The sequence below is a fragment of the Lissotriton vulgaris genome, chromosome 1_1 (assembly GCF_964263255.1).
Source record: "Lissotriton vulgaris chromosome 1_1, aLisVul1.2, whole genome shotgun sequence".
Taxonomy (NCBI): domain Eukaryota; kingdom Metazoa; phylum Chordata; class Amphibia; order Caudata; family Salamandridae; genus Lissotriton; species Lissotriton vulgaris.
The window spans coordinates 2,053,695,302-2,053,716,433 of NC_141685.1; the positions used below are offsets into that span (position 1 = coordinate 2,053,695,302).

Here is a 21,132-nt window from a genome sequence, read left to right on the forward strand (position 1 = left end):
TATAGTATAAAAAGTAGAACAAAATAATACTGTAAGAGCATTGTATGGTTCCTAAACCATAGAAAAATACATACATAAATAACAGAGTCTAAGAGTACTCAACTGGTGCTTCTAAAATACGCCTACCCCGGTGTACCTAACCAAAGCTTAGTACGTGGTAAGAAGTAAGGGAGGTTTGGCATCAATGCAGTATTCTTTTGCCAAGAATCCATCCAAGATTTCTCTTAGGGTCTAATCAGCTCTAGACCTTAGTTCAGAATGGAGACGGTCAGTCTCTGCACTCGATTTCCCAACAACCCACAAGGGTAGCTTGGAATCACTGGAGCTGGATTTCTTGGCAGGAGAAAAGACAGCGTCTCAGTGCGTCTGCTGGAGGGTCGGCTCCCTTTGGCACTTGCAGTAGCAGGGTGCGTCGGGCAAGTAGATAGTCGAACTACTCCAAACCACTGTGTGTTTTCTATGGCAAGTGTGGGCATATTTATACCTTGAGGTTGCCGAGTTTGACACAAAAATGGACCTAATAACGTCATTAAAGACTCTCGGTTCTTTGTAAACTCCATGAGTTCTTGGACAAGTCAGTTCTCGAGCAAGGGAAAGTCCCTAGCTGCTGAAGCCGAGTTTTTTCCAAGAAATCGTTGTAGATTTTCGGAACTAGTGGAAGTAGCCCTGCCGTATTTGGACTGCATGAGCTATGCCTAATATGGTTATGATTTCTATGCCTATATAAGGATATGGTGATTTATACCTATATAAGGGCATGAATGGGGAAATTTACAATAGTGTCCTAAAATGGTTTACAACACCCACTCAACCCTAGTAAATACTAAAACATTGAAGCCAGAGTATGTATTTTTACAATCCCACCCAAAAACTACATGAAATGTATTTAAAAAAAAAAGAAAAATGGTCATACACAAAATGAGCATTTGTAAAGTATGCATCTAAAAACCAATGATTTCATTGTATCATATGATATGATATTAGAAATGCTAACCAATGAATCACAAAATTTATATTCATGAAATAGCTCTAGGTACAGAAGAGAAATTCGAGACCATCCCATAGCAGAATATATAAGATAGTTTGATTTGTGCATTAGATCAATATTGTTTCCAGGAAGTAGTCAAAGAATTCTTGTTCTCTAAGAATAGTTCTACTTTAAGCATATTACTTTGTTCCGAAGTTCAGTCTGTTTTGGAAAAAATCCAATTAAATTGTAGTGAAATAGAGTTCCAAATTTGGAAGCTTTTATCTTGTGAAAAGTGAAGGTCGATTTTCAGAGTTCCAAAAGAACGCTGTGTGATAATTTCAAAAGTTATTCTTGGTGTCAGGAGAAAACATTAAGTCATCAAGGCTGGCAAAAAATTGTCTACCACAGTAGGTGAAAGTTCGACCACTTCATTAAGAAAATCAATTGGGCAAAGATGTGAAGCATCGCCGTCAGCCGAGTTAGCAATGTTCATAGCAGATGGTACCTGTGTGCCTGTTGGTCCGCGTATCTCACCTCCAGTTGGATTTGCCGGTGAGATCTCAATGAATGCCGCTATTAGGATTGGTAGCTGTTGGGGGCAACACAACATATGAGCCGTTACCGTACCCAGTAATGCGTCAGCATCCGTTGGCATAACTGATGGTAGTGTTGGACAGATATCCAACACGCATTCCTCTCCACAAAGCAGGCATCGTAGAACAGGTAAGATGCAATCTTGCCAGATTGGTCTGAATGACAGGAACCATGTGGTATTCCAATCTCTCAAACGAGCCAAGCAAAGGATCTGTGTTATGCATTCACGATACCTCATGGCCTGGAGCGCATTCTCCATGCTGACATGGGCATTGCTGGTGGCCGAATTTGCCATAACGAGCAGGAGGAATAAAAATGAGGTCCCTGCTAAGAGTCCCAAAACGTGAGGCAGGCCGCCGAACACAGAGCATACAAAATTAGGAAAAATGCCCAGGACTGCTTCAAAGGGTGCTAACAGTCCTGAAAAAATCGTCGTAAATACACGTGCAATACCGCTCGTATCAGACATGTTAAAGATCTGACCTAACATTTCTGCGAAATGTATTGGGCAGTTGTTATTGTTGATAATAATGCATGTATCTCTGTAGAAGTCCTTGCAACTTGCAGATCATACGTCTCTTTGGACGAGGTCAGTGGCACCGTTTTTTGAAAAAGAATGGCTTTCAATCTGCTTAAAGTATCAATACGTATAGAAGAGATGTTCAGTGAAGGCCATAGTGGCGACTCCCCATCTGTCTTGGTTTTAGGAAACAATACTTGCATACAACAAGTGACCCTGGCTGACACACTAACAAGATAGCCTATTCCTGGCATCATTCCACAACAGCTGTGATCATTTAACATAATATAGCTACCATTGGAAAGCTGCCTAAAAACTCGATCTATCACCACTGTTGGCGAACCTTGCTGGTGGCAAAAAATTGTTATTGGAAGAACCTTTGCAGGCTCTGTGTAAATTAATACCTTGACATAACAATGTACCTCTTAGTGAGTTTTTTTTACAATTTTTAACACTAAGAAATACGTCCTTTCCCCCACTCCAACATTTGTGTGTGTATAGTAAATCCCAGGTCGACTTAATGTATTCTTTACCCAACCTTTTATACAGGCCTGCTGGTATGTGTTTTAAGCAATATTGAAACTGGAAAGTCGTCACTGGTATTGTGATGGTGCCATGTATTATCCATTCAACTGATGGTTTCTCAGAAACGGTCAATGGTAATCTCTCCAGTTTTTCAATGCTCAGCACCGTCTACTCTGCTCCCCTCTGTGCCAATGAGATTTGTTTACCTGTAAGGTTAAACACAGTAAACAACGACGTAGTGTTGATTAAACACCAATGCACATAGCCAGAACAAAGGTTTTGTAACGTCCAGCCTAACAGCATTATAGAACGTAATTGAGACTGGCCATGTTGTAACATTAGCAAGTCCTGTTCCATTATGTCTATGGCAGAGGATACCATGCTGTCCAAAGAAAATATTCTTGACAACAGATTTGTTAACCCATTGTCAACTACAGAGAGTGATTTCTCTAAATTAATACGATCAATTTCTCGTATTCTTTCAGCTGTTTCAATTTGCTTTACTTTCCATGCTTCATTGTATGCAGCGTATATACCGGCGAATATGAAACGTTTATGGCGTGGATTACGAGGTCTCAGTAAGAATTCTCATAAATCAACACCATCTTTAAGCAAAGATAAGTGTTGTTTTATTTCTGAAAGTGTTGAACTCTGCACCCACTCAAGGCATAGTTTTCCTACACTATAAGTTGTTTTTATCCCTGGATGTTGTCTTTGTATATATCTTGGATCTGGCCAATTAACGGTAAACCATTGTGTCTTGTTCAGGAATCTATCTTGACAGTTATTCGTGTATGTGGGCCAGATTAACCATTTTTTCCATTCAGGATTTGTTCTGTTGGAAAATATAGTTTACGTCTACCTCCTCACCTGAAGTTAAATTACTATCAGGTGTGGGCTTCTGTATGGACGGTTTGTTTCAATTTTTTATCTTAGCAATGCCAAGACAAGATGTCTGTTGAACAGTGTCATTTAAAAACATAATTTGTTCTGGGATGATGCAGGCTCTGAACAATGCTTCTAAACCTTGTACCTGCCAGTCTTTTGTGTCCCAAACAGTTTTTGTCTCAATGTTGTCTTTCCAAAAGTCAAAGCCTAAGAAGGACAATTGAGCATAAAAAGCTGCAGAATACATTTGTTTAGTATTTGTCAACATACTTTTCATGCCTTTCTTATTCACATTTTTAAAGTAAAAACTTTCTGGGTTTGTAACATTAAAACCTGTAACATATGGACATTTTCTAATAAATGTTCTAGAACTACGTTTTGGAGGTGTTGGGCAATGTTCCCACTGATTATTATAAGTTAATACATTTCTAGGGTTTGCAGATTTATGCAAGTAATGATGACCAAAATGATTAAAACAATACATTTCTTCATAATTTGATGAACCTTCTAAGTATTCATGTTCTGTAAATTTTGCTGACATTTCTAAGTCAGCCATCATGTTATTAACAGTTTCACAGTTCAAATCATCAGAAAATGTGCTGGGTGAAATGAAGTCACTCAAGGAAACCTTAAATTGGAGTGGAATTTTCAGCAGCTCGACAGGACCATAAATGTCATAATCAGTTGTATCCCACGCTATTCCACCTGGTGGAGGAACAGCTGTGATGTTCACTGATGTCAGGTCTCGTTGTTCACAATGAGATGATTTGTGTGGCTTCAGGAGCAAGTTGATGTTCTTACTTGCTGTGTCCATTTTAATGTGTTTTCCATCTCTCAGCTTTCCCAGACTTAAAACAAGAATGAGCCATAGCAGGTGAAAAAATACACCTAACCCAATCCAAAATTCAACCCATGGTGAAATCAGATATGTTTTAGCAAGAACTTGACCAAGTTCCGTTAATTTTTGCTTGAAGGTTTTATTTGCTGGCATAGTTTCAGGTTCACTGGGATCCAAGTTGATAAAATAGCAAGAGGCAGTTCTGTCAATAGTTGGTATTGCATCCAGATTCTTTGAAATCGCTGGAGTAGCTTGTTCCCTTGACATGTTTGTATAGTCATATGCTACATCATTGTAGACAGGAGTTTCTTGACAAACTGTTATTTGGGTTTCAAGAGGCACAAGTTCCATAGCTTGGTTGCATAGTAGTTTTTTTCTCACTTTAGAATCTTCAAAGGTGATGAGTCTTTCAGTTTGAACCTCTTGGATGGTAGCAAGATTTGGTTGTCTGCTACATCTTGGGAGCTCACTGGGCCTACTACTTATTATTGGCCACTTGGTGTGGTTTTACCAGGTCAATTGATACAGACCGGTTCTCCTTTCTTCCAGCAAGGGGCGGCAGTAGCACTGTTCTTGATCCGTGGATTGCTAGTACAGGTACTGGTTTTCTGTAAGAAGGACCAAATTCCTTCCTGTCCGCTATTTTCTCCCTGACTAGATCCCCAACCTTTGGAATCCAGACAGGTCTTGCTGGGATAGGTGGTTTTTCTTCAGTGGTCGTTGGCTTTTCACTGGTGTTGCTTAACTTCTTCTTGTATTATTTAAGTCCTGTAAAACAGCCAAACGATCTTTGATATCAAATGGTTTTTGTTCCACCACTGAAGTGTGACTATCGAGATCTTCAACCAACATTCTAGTACCAAAAAGGATTTCATATGGAGTGATTCCACCCAGTGAATTTCTTCGCAGGTTATTAAGACTGCGTTGGACATTTATTAAATGTTTGAGCCACCCATCACCCAAACCTAATACCCTAGCTGTTATAGATTGCATTATGTCACAGTTTTTTCTCACCGCAACCAAATTTCCCTCAGGATGGAATGGACCCGAAAATCGCAATGCAACACCCAAGCTGGCCATGGCCTCTTTGTAAGCCCTAGAGCTAAAAGCAGGACCCTGGTCAGAATGTAGCATGCCAATTGCTTATGTGCTGCTGAAGACTTGCAAATCTTTTATAGCAGTTCAGGCGTCAGCTAAGCGCTGAGGCAACATCCAAATGAATCTTGTCTTAATATTTGTGGGACTGCAACAGTCCATTCTGACGTCCGCATGTAGATAGCCTTATGCTGTCTAACAGTGGTGTCTGTACTGGGCTGGCAACGCTGTTCAAAGCTGTGGTATTTGTACCAGTCATCGCAATTAATTCCGTATTCGTATACGTGAGCTTTGATGCCTGGCCACCAGTATATTTCTTCTAATTTATATAGAGATTTAGAGATCCCTTGATGTATCAGACCCTCTCCCATATGTGCTTCGTGAATCAGAGCACCTCTCCAGTTCCTGTTTGGAATTACCCTATCCCCCACTCCAGGGATTCGAGCAAAAGAAACAGAGTTTGCATCAATTATGTATTTATATTTGAGTGGATAATTTAGAAATAACGTGGATCTGCTGCCTTTGCTCGTTGCATTGACAGCGAGCATGGTTTCACCGTCTATTGTTGTTTTTGAATGATTGGTTGTAGCTATGGAAGCTGTTTGCACAGCTGCCTTCGCGGCTTCATCAGCCAATGAATTCCCTGCAACGTGAACGCCATCACGCTGATGACTCAGTGTATGGATCACGGGAGTCTTTTGTAGTTCTTTCTGCAAAATAACTATTTGTTCCCAAAGCATTTTATGCTTGATTGTGCCACCTTTTGCGTCTTTAAAACCATGTTGAACCCAGTTCTGCAGATATTCATTGTAAGATTGGACGCAGTAATACGAATCGCACACTATGAGTGCGGGGAATTCGCGATCAGTATTTTCAAGCACCTTCTTGAAAGCTTGGAGTTCAGCTCGCTGAGCTGTACAGTCTCCGAGAGCCAGTGACCCTTAACAATCACGTACGCTGCACTATAAGCTTGTTTAACCCCAATCGCGGGCTATGCTGATCCGTCTGTATAAATTATACAGCCGTAATGTTCTAGAGGTAGAATTTCAGTAGGTAGAGGACATTCTTGTTCGTATTGGAGAAATTTCTGTGTCTTCAAGTAAGGATCAAAAACGTATTCAACGTCTGTTGAAGCAAGAGAATTAACCCATTGTATCCATCTTGGATGTAGAGCTTTTGCATATGGAATGCTTGCCTTTGTCACTGCCTCCAAGGCAGGTACAGGTGTTATGACTTCAATACGTTTACCCTGTGCGGGGCTCTCTCCTTTTTTACAACAGTCTGAACTGCTGTCAGAATTTTTTCTGTTGAAGTGAATATCATTTCAGCCTGTGTGTACCTTTTCACTTTCATTAAAGGTTAGGCATGTGAATCCGCATCTCCCTGGAATGATTCGGATTATAAGGTTGTTTACATTATAGCGTGATTGTAAATGTTTTGTTGCCAACATGTCTGTTTGTACTGAACGCAAAATTTCTGTGTGTGTTTGAGTCCAATTAGTTGGTTTGAAATCAGGTTTGATTAGTTCGTAGAGAGGTTTAACCCTTTCTGCGTAATTCAAAATGTAAGTTCTTCTGAAGTTTAGGAATCCTAAAATGGACTGTAAGTTTTTCAGCGTTTTTGGAGGTTGGAGAAGCGCACATTTTTCTAAAAAGTTTGCTGCCAGGCTCTTGCCTTCACTTGAAAGTATGTCTACTAAGAATATGACATTGAGGTGGGCAATCCTTGATTTTTTAAAGTTGAATTTATACCCTTCAGAGGCGACTCCAAGTAATATGGTGTTCACCCTGCTCAAGTGCCTGTCCAAATCATCATCTGTAAGATAGATGTCATTGACATAAGATAATGCCTCATCATCATACGTTTGTAGTAACTCTGTTACTCTGGCTGAAAATAGTCCAGGACTGTTCTTGAATCCCTGGGGGAGACGACAAAAGTGTTGTTGTGACCCCATTATTGAGAAAGCGGTCAAATACCTGCTTTCTGGTGCAATGTTTTCACAGAAGAAACCGTTTGAAATATCTAAAGTAGTTTTATATTTTTTGCGAACGATGTTATTCATCAGTGCTGCACTGTGTGCATATTGTACTGCAAAAGGTTTGCAACAAGAGTTTAAATGTCTGTAGTCTAAAACTAGACGATATGTATTGTTTAGTTTGGAGACATAAAACAAAGGATTGTTCATTGACAAGGTGCATGTTTCAATCACCCCATGGTATTCAAGTTGATCTAAGATCTCCATGACTTGTTTTTTAGCTTTGTGCTTTACTGGATACTGCCTCTGAGCACTAGGTTGATTTTTCAACTGGATTTTAAGGTGAGGAGAGTCCTCATCCCATCCCACATGATTTTTATATAATGCTGGAGCCTGGGCCACAGCCCATTTCCTGGCATAGGTATATTTTTTTTATGAATAGGAATATGATTGGAGAAGGCTGGCATAATTATTTCTTCGCCATGTGGGCACTACCTGACAAATTTAGGCAGCCAGTCTTTTTCAGCCAGAAGGATGTCATAACCCTTAGACAGTTTTTCCCAAAAGAGCGCTTTTATTTTTCTAGTTATGTCCCCCTCTATCCGGAGTGTTGCTTCATATAACTTGTGGGCTACACTAAATCTGGTGTCGGCAGTTTCAACCTGAATGTATTCATTCAGATCCACTGTTTCCAGATGACCTTTCAGAATCCTGCGAGCTATGGTGACCTCTGCTGCGATGTCCAGCATTGTCTGGGCCCACACCCCGTTCTTGAGTTGTCTCCTCAAGAGCCTCTGCATATATGATTTTAGTACTTGCTACCTTCTTTTTGGAGAATTAAGTTTTCTTATTTTTTGGAACGTGTTGATCGTCTTTGGACTTCACGCGTTCTTCTTTGTGTTCTGATCGTCCTCTTCTTTCGGATTTCTGTGAGGAAGTCTGAAAGGTACGAGAGGATCATGTATCAGTATCTTGATATCTATCAGGTTTTCTTAAATTATCCCTATTTCTAAGGTTATACCTCTTTTCAGAGTGCTCCTTTTGAGCTAGCTGCTGAAGCCGAGTTTTCCAAGAAATCGTTGTAGATTTCCGGAACTAGTGGAAGTAGCCGTGCCATATTTGGACTGCATACATGAGCTATGCCTTATATGGTTATGATTTCTATGCCTATATAAGGATATGGTGATTTATACCTATATAAGGGCATGAATGGGAAATTTGCAATAGTGTCTTAAAATGGTTTACAACAGGCTCTTCCCGTATCGGCGGGCTCCCCCTTTGGTTACTGTCACAGCGCTGGGATGCCTCCGGGTAGCCATGCACTTTATAAAAACCCTTTTCATTTCATTCCTAGCATATCAATCTATTGTAGCATATTTTATACTCAAAAGTTTCTTTTTATTAATAGAAAAATATTTTATTTACTATACGTCTTTTCCGTTATTTGTATCCTTTCTCTGTGGATATATTGGTAGCATGCAGATACTCTCCGAATGTCTGATTGATTGATGCAATAGTAAGTGGAGCTCTGCCTGATTTGAATTAATAGGAACCAAAGGGAAACTTCCTGTTTTTACCAATGATAGCTACTGCAGTGGGCTTTGAAATTTGCATTATGTGGCCAATCGAAATTACTGTTTAATGAGAATATACCTACAGCAGAAACCGACAATAAGGGGGATCTTGTCTGTAGGTTGTTCGACAGATTACATCAGTCTTTTTGGTGGTTTTTTGTGTTGGCAAACTGAGAGCCCCAACCTCTTACAGTGGGCCATCACTCGCAAAAACATGAAACCATGGCAGGGTCTATATTAGCAAAGCTGGTGGGTGGGAGATTTTCATTTTCACAGACTATTATATCATTACCACATTTCTGTCTGAGGTCACCCAATCAGTTTAGAATTTTTTTGAAATAATAAAAAATTAAGGCTATCTTTAGGGTATACAAACTCAGTCATTAAAGCGTTGATAATGACATTATAGGCAAACAGTGCTTGATTGATGTCAATAGTTGCAGGTTATGAGCATGGACTCTCATTTATTGTTCTGCCAGGGACCTATTTTCATCATAAGACTTTGACCCACAAAGGAGGGAGAAAGGCAGAAAATTGAGAAATAAATTGGAAAGCAACAAATCGAGAAAACAGGAATATGAAGGAACCTGCAAGGGTAATATGAAGAAACTAGAAGGGCAGGGCAGTTGAAGAAAGAGACATGGATTTGAGTCAAGAGAGGTAGATATGGTATCTAGCAACTCTGGTGGTTGTACATGAGTAAACTAAGCACAAACATATTGTGCTGCAAACATATCATGTCACAATATTGAATATCAAAATATTGCAAAGGAAAGTAACTATAAGTAACTATTAGTGGGTCAAATTTACAAAACGTTTACACAACCCAGTGCAGTAAGCATTAAAAAAGTACAACAAACTCAACACAAAGTCTTTGTAAATCGAGGCTTTACTATTCTTAACGCCAAACCTATGAATTTGAATATTAAAAAATTGTCAACCTACATTCATGTGAAGGCATGTAGAGTAAATTTACATTTTCCTATATATATTCCCTAAACTAAATATCCAGGTTGTATATCGACCCTGTCAAAGGCAGCTACAGCACTGAACACACAAACACTTTTCACAGAACTCTAATGCCGGTGATTTGACTTATCTCCTATGGTGTTTGATACATATAATAATTGTGCAATACCTTTCGATAACATTGGTACATCCTGATGACTGTCATTTGCAAAGCAAAGTGACATGCTGGAAGAAGAGTTGTTTGATGAGGTAACTGCTCTTTCATATTGATACCTGGAAAAACATGGATACAATATGTTACATACATTTCCTGTAGAAGATCATGTTCTGTGCATAAGCAATAGTACACTTTCACATTGACAACATATGCTTTAATAGACTATCAACAAAATCACATAAGGGAAGACCACAAGGTATAATTCACTGTTTTATGCATCAAACACCAATGATCCTTATAATATCACTGCTCTCTCTGATCAGTTTTAGTTGCTGTTTGTAGTGGGTAGTGATTTACATGGGCATTTAGTTAATAGAATGTGAGGTAAATTGGGGTAAAGTGTAGTCCCAGGTTTCCGTTTTTATGCTAGACAAGCAATGCACTCCACCTAGATATATAAAAACCACTCATATCAAAGCATAGCCCAGTAAAAAAGAAAATTGATGAATGCATCAAAAAAGTTGTGAAAGGGGTCAACATACAAATTGCTTTCCAATATTCAAAGTCATAATCATATTTTAAGGCAAGACTACTGCTAGAGGAATACAAATCTAACAAAGCAAAACAAATTAGATGCATTTGATAATTAGTGCACTCTATAAGGTGCTTGCAATGTACAATTAAAGTTTAGTGTGATCCTTTTCTTGCCATCCAATTACTCCATGAGTTGCATAGGACTGTGAAAATCTATGGTGGAACAAATATAATTCAAAACAAGTATATGAAAAGCAATACCACAGTTAGACTATCAATGCACATTTCTCTACGTGCTACAAGCACAAATAAAAACAGCAAACGAGTCCCCACTTAACTATTCTATCACATGTTAGCTGTCAGCACAACATTTGTTAAGCAAATCCTCACATTTAAGACTGCTCATGTGATTGTCTAGTACTGAAATATATCCCTCAAACACTTCAAACTACCTTAGAAGGATCTGAAGGAAACAATTTTGTCACTAGATTCAAGTGTGCTTGTTCCTCACTCACTCTAAAGGCTCAATTTTAGATCTTCTAACTGCTACAGAGGGGAAGATCAGGCTTAAACACAGATACCAGTTTATTTGTTAGATCACTCCTTTCCTCTAAAGTCCTGACTTCAAGCAATCCAAAGGAAAAAAGATAGAGGGGGATTTAATTTAACAGAAAAGATCCTGCAACTATAGCTGATAAAAATAACCACATCCCTCGAGGTTAGCCCATGCTAACAAAGCAGTTCTCAGAGTCCATAGGAAATATCTTAGGCAAAAAAGGTAAAAGAAACACCGAGAAAATACCTACAAAACTCAATAAAATGGGATTAAAAAGACCTGAATTGTTGATGCAACAACCCAACATTAAACATTTTAGGCACAGAGACACTCTTCCTTCAAACCCCCATCATTCAAAAAGTGAATCACTATGGTGGTGCTCCAAGGATCTTGATTTTATCCCTCCAAAATCAAGACCATATTCTTGCCCTGGTTATGACTGTGCCATAACCCTACAAGGTGTGCTTTCCCACCTACAGGTGACACCTGCAAACTTGGTTCAATGCACCAGTGATAAATGTGAAAGACAGGTTATTGTAGCACTGCAAAACACTATTCAATGTCTAATGGATATTTAAGCATTGCTTTTGGGACACTAAAGGCATGAGGGCACAATGGAAGCAGCAACAAACCTTATTTTGTTATATCACACACACTACACTAACAAGAATGAATACTCTTAATGTAAAAGCACTTATCACTTCAGGAACAATTTGTTTCTCAGTACATCTAAAACAACCCAACACAGTTCTTAGAAATATACGGTCAGGAGACATCTGTGTCTAATAGACGCTATTCCCATGATACTGCATAAATCAGGAATGATGGCGATTTCCCTTGTTTGAGAGGGAAGATGGCGATCTTCATTAATCAAGATATAGTTGAGACCTATATAAGAATGAGTCGGACCTTAGGGACTTTACATCAATATCTTCTTAGGATACATTTAAAAAAGAACTGAAATGTATACCTTCTCCATAACACCTCACAACTAACTGAGAAGCTAAAATGCAGATTAATGTATATTGCAAGCACTCCTACCCTCACCTTTAGTGTATTTGATGTACCTTCGAAAGCGGCAAGGGATTGCCCAGATATGGGTCCCTTGCTCACTGTGCCAATGGAGCTAACCAACACCCGACTGAAGAGTCCTAATCAGGGCAAAACCGGTCTTGGGGTGCTTATGTTCTGATTTAGAGATGACCTCACAGTTCGGGCCAAACAGTCCCAATTGGAGAAGCATCAAGACTCATTTAGATATGCCGGGGTACAAACTTAGGTGGCATCCGAGATATGGGTTAGAAAACTTTGCGATTGATTGCCAGTGGATACCCTCTGCAACTTTTGCTAGTTGAATTAGTATATACTGTTACAATTATTCAGCATTATATCTAGTATCCACAGCATATTATACTATATTTCACTTGCCTTGAAACCCTCTCAGGTGAGCAGTCATGCCTAACAAATACTGATTGACTGATTACTAGATTTTATTCCTATTTTAACAGTCAAGCCTGCTTGGGCACCTGTAAGTGATTTATATTAGATACTAGTTTATGCTCTTTATTTATGTGTTTTTTACTTTTATAATTTACGTAGTATATTCACTGTAACCTACTACTCGTAACATGCCCTAATGACCTTATGTGAAGTTATCAGTCACCCTGTGAGGCTGGTCCATACTATAGAAAACAGTTAATAAACCAATATAATACAAATACATTTCAAAAGGTTAGCCAATTTTGCATTTTCTACGGTAGAGAATAGCATTTTTAACTTATGGCGGAAAAAGGTTTAAGATTAAATGTAAGCTATTGCTTACCTCCCACAAAGTCAAAAGAAAATAAAAACAATCTAAATCGTATTAAGTAAAGTGTTTTCTGTGAGCCTGACAATTCTCAGAGAAATTTGCATGTAATACATGAACATCAATACCAAAACATGATTACCTTTATGAAAGATGCAAGTGACGTTTCCCAAACCAGTCGAGTCAAAAAGAGCTGACGTTAATTATCAAAAAGACACAAAAGTCCTGATGTATCTAAGGGTTTACCTATTCTGGCTCTGATTTATGGTTTGAAGGAGGTACTCAATCCATCAGGGTAGTAAAGGACATTACATGTGGCATCATAATGGACAGCCATTCATCAAATTTAAAGATTCTGCTCTTAAAAAAAAAAAAATCCCCATCATCCTTAGAGTTTTTTCCAGGGTTTGTGGGATTATTTTTCTGGCCCTCACCACAGGCTTTTTCTGATGGAAACAGACTAAAATAAATACATTAGACCATCCACTCAAACTAACGTGGGCGGTGTCATGTCATTCCTTTGACACTCCTTACTCAATCAGGCTGTCAGAGGAAAGTTTCCATTGGTGAAGCCAATAGGGTGACATAAAACGTAAGCTCCCCCCATCTCTTAATGAGGCGGTCATTCCTAGGGTTTGGCAGACAAGGTTTTTGTTCATATCGGCTATAGAATCTATCAAACTCAAAATCAGCCTCTCTGTGCATATGAATTAATTGAAAGTAGTCATTCAGCATTATTAAAAAACAAATTGAGGTGTTTTTGGAAGATGGCAGATATGCTTTTGTTTTTGATGGTTTAATAAAGACAACCTACTACTCCCAAGAAATTGGAAACAGACACTCACTTACTCATATCTGAAAATCTTCTTGTTTAGAAAGCACCTAGTAAAAATGTCCACATCATCAGGATTGTCTGAGTAAAATCTTTCCTTGCACTCCAAAAGTTACCAAAACTTCACTGAAGGTTTCCAGGATAAAAGGCCCTAGATTCGATCATGAAAATATCCTTCAGGCTTTGTGTCAGATCAACGTCCAAACATGCCAACATCCAAATGTACATTAATTCCTGATTTCTTTCTAGTCAGATATAGCTATCGCTGTCTTCAAGATATTCCACAATTTTCCAGCCTTTGTGGAGAAGTCCCAGGCCAGCAGCATGCATGGACCTCTAGTTAAGACCTATAACCCATTGTCCTCATGGGACTGACTCCTTTAGTCACCAGAGTTTTCGCACACACAGATTTGGGTAAAGCTTGGGAAACCTCTTCACAGTCCTTCACAAGGAAGATGAAAATTGTAGATGATAGCAGGCAGTCTTCATTTTATCTCTGTTTGAATCACTCCATTCCTCAGTTTGAAGTAGCAGCAGTTTATGAACAATGAACTGAACTTTTGTGAAAAAAATATATTTGAACATCTTATACATTTCCCAAAAAGGTTTGCTTAAGTGCAACCTAGGTCTTGTTCCACTAAGATATCTCACTATAAAAACGTTCTCTGATAGTTCTTTTTTAGAAGCATCCTAGTTCCTGGACAGTCACCAGGAAGGTTTCTGCCCTGCGTATTGCTACGAATCTCTGACCCTACCAGTCGTAGAAGATCTTAAATGACAGGCTGACATTTATCACACTCAGGCTCTGATCCTCCTTGACCCATCTGTGGCATTTGAAACTGTAAACCACAACATTTTGTTGGACCCTATTGCTGCAGCGGGTCTTGGGGGCTCGGCACTGGACTGGTTTGAGTCTTTTTTAGAGAACCGCAAATAGTCGGTGTGGCTCTCACCCCACATATGCAACACTGTTGAAATGAGCTGTGGCCTCCCACAGGGTTCCCCCCTTTTGCTGATCTTTTTTATTATTTACATACGTCCCCAACTCTCGTGTCTTCGGCAGATGGGGGTAAAAATCTTTAACTACACTGACGACATGCAGCTGATTTTTACGCTGAAGAACTCCACTGAATGCAAACATTTTGTTAGGAGCTCTATGATCTATGTAAAAACCTGGATGGATAAGAACCAACTAAAACTCAACTCTGAAAAAACTGAGATAATTATCCTGAGCAACAAAAACTTACTCACAGTACACTCTCCTTCTGGCCACCTGAGTTAGGTGCAGCCCCAATCCCTAAACCAGCAATTAAGAGTTTGGGTCTTCACATTGTCCCTGATCTCTCTATGAATGCCCAAATCAGAGCAGTTACTTCTGCCTGCTTTGTCCAACTTGGTAAACTGCGTAAGATCAAATTCTTCTTTAGTAAAGAGGCCAGCATTCAAATTGTGTTTGCCCTTATCCTTTCAAAATTAGATTATGGTAATGCCCCCTATCTTGGCATTCCAATATATCCGAGACACCGTCTTCAGATGCTTCAGAATCAAGCAACCAGAATCATCCATCTTAGGGATAGAAGATGTCACATTACTCCGCTACTCAAAGATCTCCACTGCCTTCCAGTGGAGCAGCGTGTGATGTTTAAAGGCAGCTATATCATTTTCAAAGCCAATCAAGAAACCGGCCTAAGTTTCATTCTCTCATGTATCAGTAAGCACCTGCCTCAGCGTAATCTGAGATCGAAGCATCTGAATCTTTTGATGGTGCCTAGAATTAGATGGAAACGCATGGGAGGAACCCGGTTTTCCTATCTGGGCCCGAAGTTTTGGAACTCATTGACCAACTCTATTAGGCTGGAGGCTGACTACATGCAGTTCAGGAACCCTCTAAAAACGTGGCTGTTCTCCCTGGTCTATATTGATGATCCTCTATCCGTTTTCCCTTTCTTTTTCTGCTCAAACTCATCAGCGCCAAGAGACCTGCAGGTGAACGTGCGCTTACATATATTTCCATATAACATAACATAACATAACATTTAAAACTTTTATTTTGATACAGTTGCTTAGCCTCTAAGATTGATTTGCATTGATCTGAATCATGCAAATATTCTTGGTAACAGTAGATATTCCTGGGATTAAAGTAGCTTGTGAAAATGGAAGATGTAATTGTGATGTTTTGTTGCCCTACGAATGAAAGTACATCGTTAGTAAGCCTACTTTGATCCAAAGTGAGGTTACAGAAGTGCCTTCAGGAGAATTTGGACGCTGCAAATGCTATTGCTGTGGTCTACCGGGTTTAAATATATTTACAAGATAAAGTTTCAAACCTTTAGTAGAGGTGGACAGCAACATTTGATGCATAGAATTTCTGTATTTGAATGCATGTTTAAATCAAATATTTAATATAAGTTCTAAAATATGTCTTTGAAAAAAATAATACAAATAATCCTTAACATTAGAATAAATGTTTTTGAAGACAGGGTTAGCTGATATTCCAGCGTGAGATGAAGGAACTACATGTATGAATGAACCAAAAGGTATGTAGTCTGAAAAGCTATGGAACACTCTTATTTTGAGTGCACTGTCCAAGATGGCCGTTACATAACAAAAAGAAGCAGTCACCAACGTGGGTGAGAATTCTAAAATTAGGCTTAACTGGAATCACTGTATCTTATTAGTATAACTTTTTAAAATGAAAATAAAACATGTTTCACAGGTGTTTCAAGATGACATTTTCAACATTCAGGTAATAAAATTACAATTATGTGGCAAGGTGAATTAAGAACCCTGTGCAAATGCACATTTTTTTTATATATCTACAGCGGAGAACGATCCACACATATACACCCCACAAATCAGGAGGTGATCGGGATTTCTCTTTCGCCCATTATTAAGATGGGATGAGATTGGCTAAATGTTTGGAAATGCCCACAAATGTGTGTGTATGAGTGTAAGTAGTCCAAAACCTCTCGACAAACCATGCCATGAAATGCTCACTTCCCACCTCCTGAGTTGGATTTACCACTGCAGATTTCTCTGCATAAGTGGAGGAGAAATCCACAGGAGTGAATGCATTGCGCCTGCCAGGAATCCCTTTGTGAATTCCTTGCAGGTGTAAACAATGTTTTTTTAGCAGTAAACATATAGTTACGGCAGAAAATGCCTCTGCAATTAGACCCCTTTGTCTTAATAGCACATCTCAACCCAGAAGGGGCTAGATGTAGGTAACTCTAATTTATCAACTCATAAATACCGAATTTTACCGATTCGGTATTTATGAATCAGTAAATTAGAAGGAGGGAGATGTAGCTAATTTTAAATTTTGAATTACCGAATCGTTAACATTCGGTATTTACCGATTTGGTAAATACCGAATCGGTATTGTCCATTGATTCCTATGGGCCTTGAAGCCCATAAGAATCAATGGGCAATACTGATTCGGTATTTACCGAATCGGTAAATACCGAATCCTGCAAGGGTGCAGGGGGTGTCACTTTGACACCCTCTAGCACCCCAAGTACAGGCTTGTGTGACATGTGGCACACATACATGCCCTAACGGCATGTCTCTGTGTCACATTGCACAGGTGGGCATGCACAGATGTGCATGCACACCTGAATTCGGTATTTTACCACCCAATAGGAATGGGTGGTAAAATACCAACTATTAAGGGCCTGTGGCACTCTTAGGAGTGTCACCTACATATGGATTTACCGAATCGGTAAATATACCAATTCGGTATTTTACCGATTCTGTAAATTTACCGATTCGGTAAATTTACAGAATCAGTAAAATATAGGCCCCCTACCTCAGAAAACCCTAATACCAGTCGGTAACGGCCGAATTCGGATGTTACCGACCGGTATTAGGGCTCCTACATCTGGCCCAAAGTGGTTAAAAAGTAATCACAGACAACCGAAATATTCCACTTACCTTCCCATCAGCAAATGAGGTAATGCTGTTAAACAGCATCCCAAACACATAACTAGGCATCCAAAAGCAATTATTCTTGGCCTGTGCAACTTTGCTCCGAAGTAGCTGACAAATGCTATCACGAACAGATTTCCTAAAATATTTTGAAGATTTGGAAAGAGAGAGAGAGTGAGAGAGAGAGAAGGCATAATGGTTACTTTAGAAAAATATTGTTTTGAAACAACCAAGTAATGGTCCTCACTCACTACCCCAGTTCTAAAAGCTAAACTGCTTCTTTCACTGCATCTTATTCCATCTATCAATTCATATGGATATTGTAGGAATTGTCATATTCGATAAAAACAGAGATCCCCATCCCCACCTGTTGCAGGTGCTAGGATGAGCCTAGCACTTGCAACAGGAATGGATCAAATTGTGGGCCATGCAAAGACCAAATGGTCCCCAGTTTGATTACTGTTCGGCACAAGAAGCATACAGCTTTCATCAGAAGTGTGGGAATGCTAGGTGGTGGGAGTGGCATGGATGCCCACAGATAGAAAATGTCTATCATGTAAATGTAAGGAAAATGTGTGGTTTTAGCCAACATTTAAGGCTTGCAATGAATACTGGGTAGGAAATCATAGTGGGATTGATACAGGTCACAACACCCTGGAAATGTGTGATTTTAACAAACATTTAAGGCTTGCAATGAATACTGGGTAGGAAATCATAGTGGGAGATATACAAGTCACAACACCCTGGACAATGTCTTAGTTTAGTACAGTTCTCTATCATTGGAAGGTTGATTATTTTCAGGGGTAAACATACACCTACTGCTAGCAATATATCCATTAACGCAATATAAGGCCCAGACAAGGTCTCAAATTATTCCCTTGCCCAACCTTTGGTAGCTGGCACTGAGCAGACAGGTGTGTAGAGCAATTAAAACACCAATACACTAAATAAGTAATACACCACACACAATAGAAATCCAACATCAATTTATAAAAATAGACAATATTAATATTTTTATAGCTAAAATGCCACCAAAACCACAAAAATCCAATGCAGAGAATCAGAGATATGCATTTTGGAAAAAATAACCCCTTTCTGGTGTCTAAAAAACAATAGAGCGAAATCTGAAATCTGGTCACGCTTTATTTGAGACAAAGTCAAAGTTTGAGTCTGACCGCGATGAAGCCATGGTTGGATACTCTAAGAGGGAGGCCCTACTCAAAATGATACCTACACAATTAGAAACTTTTCTGGAATATTTTCTGTCAAGCGAGCCTCTCTAGCAGGTCAGATTCACAGTCACTTCATAGGCTTGGTTTAGCAGGTGCAGTCAACTCCTAAAAGTCTTGAGCTCCGAAGCTTTCCATGGGACCAACCTGAAATCTGGGACGTGTCGCAGTTTGACGCATTGGGATTGACTTTCAGCGTTGGGTCGGTCACCTCATGGTGAATTTCTTTTAAAGTTGCTCCAAACTTCTTTAAACTTCTGCAACTTCTTCCTGAAGTTCTTCTTGAGGGTTCAAAAGAGTCCAAAACACAAATCCAAGATTCCAGAGTCTCTGAGTTTGCTCCTTAGAAGTTGGTCCTACAGTTCCCACTATGCACCTGGCCAAATAATTTAAAATCGAACTGCAGGTGGTCAGCTGGTTTCTTCTTGCTGGATATGATGCAGGTGGAGCTCTTTTAATCTTTCACTTTCAGGGAGTCCACTCTTTCTCTTTTTGAAGCAAGGCAAAGTTCTTATGGCAGTAGTTCCTTAGTGTGCAGCAGTTGCAGTCATTCAGAGTGCAGTCCCCATTCTGCAGTCCAAGGTTCTTGTTGTAGTTTCAGGCAGGGGATCCTTACCGTCCTGCTCTCTTTGAATGCAAGTTTGTTTACCCAACCCCTTTCCTGGTCTGTTCTCAAAAGCTGCAGATCCACCCCACTGAGTATCCTCTGACTCAGTGTAGGCCACTTATCACCTCATCAGAGCAATTTGGCTCAGCCTGTCAAGGCTGACCAATCAGGAGAGGCACCTAAAAGGCTGGATTTTGACTCACAGAAAAGAAAGTTCTCTAACTAATTTTCTGTACTAGTACTATACTAATTATGTACTTATTATTTTCTGTACTAGTTATTTTAACAGTAGCAAGTTGTTGGATTTATCATTACCAATCTATTAAGTCTTTAAAATATTATTTTAGTTCACTCCTGTCAATAGTTATACTTTATTACAGTAGTGTATGGAGCTAACATGCTACAATAGGGAAAAACGTAATTGGTAGTTTTCTCCCCCACTCGGGCATATAAAACACATTTTACCATGTCCATGCTTACTTGTGCATGGCACCCTGCCATGGGGGCACCCAGGGTGGACCAACGGGGTGATATATATGTAAAGATAAGGTAGTGTCATACTTTGGAACTACCTTTAAATCCAAAGACGCATTTGAATATAATTTCAATTTAAAGGCAGACGGCAAAGCAGGGCAGACTTTTAAAATGACCACAGACAACACAGCAGTGCATACTTAAATGCATTAAATCTGCTGGACCTCTAAACTTACATGCCCTACCATAAAATAGGAACTTACAGGTAGGTTGTCAGTACAGATTGTAATTGCACATAATCGCCATATACCAGTTAGTCCGAGCACTGTCTCTGGGCCTGGTTAGCAAGGCCCAGGCCACAGTCAGTTACCACAAGTACCAGTCAAAACATGGGGCTGATCAGGGCCAACAAGGATACATATCTCTCACAGCCACCTACCCCAAAAGAAAGGTGATGGTTAACTAACCTACAACCTGATAGCCCTTATCAGTAAAGTGGACAAATCCGGAAGATCTGTCTGCATTGGCATGGGCAGTCCAAGGTCTGGTTTCCACAGTTAAATCCAGCCCCTGTAGGGGAATGGGCCACATCAATAGCTTTGGATTCTCCCTCTCATCTGCATGAGCCATCTGAGAGATCTGTGTTCAGGTTGAGCACAGAAGTGAGTGCCAAACAGGTATGGTCTTTTCTTCTTCAGGGACCAAACCACAGCAAAGGTACTCCATTTTGGGGAGAAGTTGCCATCTAATGAAGGCAACTGACTGATCACGACCCCCTCCCCTCATTTACTTGTGCCAACACTTCCCCAATCCCTTCTTCTGAAGCATCTGTCTGAACCACACATTATTTTGTTTGGTTGGGGGCCAGAAATAATGGTGCTGAACACATAGCTTCTTTCCGAGTGTCAAAGGCCTTCTGACACTTTGGGGTCCAAACACCCTTCTTGGGCTGCATTTTTGAAGTGAGTTCTGTCAGGGGAGTCACAATGTTTCCATAGTTCTGAACAAATCTTCTATAGTACCCAGTCTGACCAAGGGATGCCCTGACCAATGTCTGGGAT

General features: G+C 39.7%; 1 protein-coding gene across 1 annotated transcript in view; it reads right to left on the reverse strand.

Annotated features, from left to right (window-relative positions):
• Nucleotides 1-21,132, reverse strand: part of LOC147751600 (solute carrier organic anion transporter family member 1A2-like) — an 853,363-nt gene that overhangs the window by 500,997 nt on the left and 331,234 nt on the right. Inside the window, exons 4-5 of the mRNA XM_086920549.1 lie at nt 17,768-17,900; nt 10,118-10,221 (exon numbers count right to left, since the gene is read on the reverse strand). Coding sequence (XP_086776675.1) covers nt 10,118-10,221; nt 17,768-17,900 — 237 coding nt within the window. The remainder of the gene's footprint in view (nt 1-10,117; nt 10,222-17,767; nt 17,901-21,132) is intronic.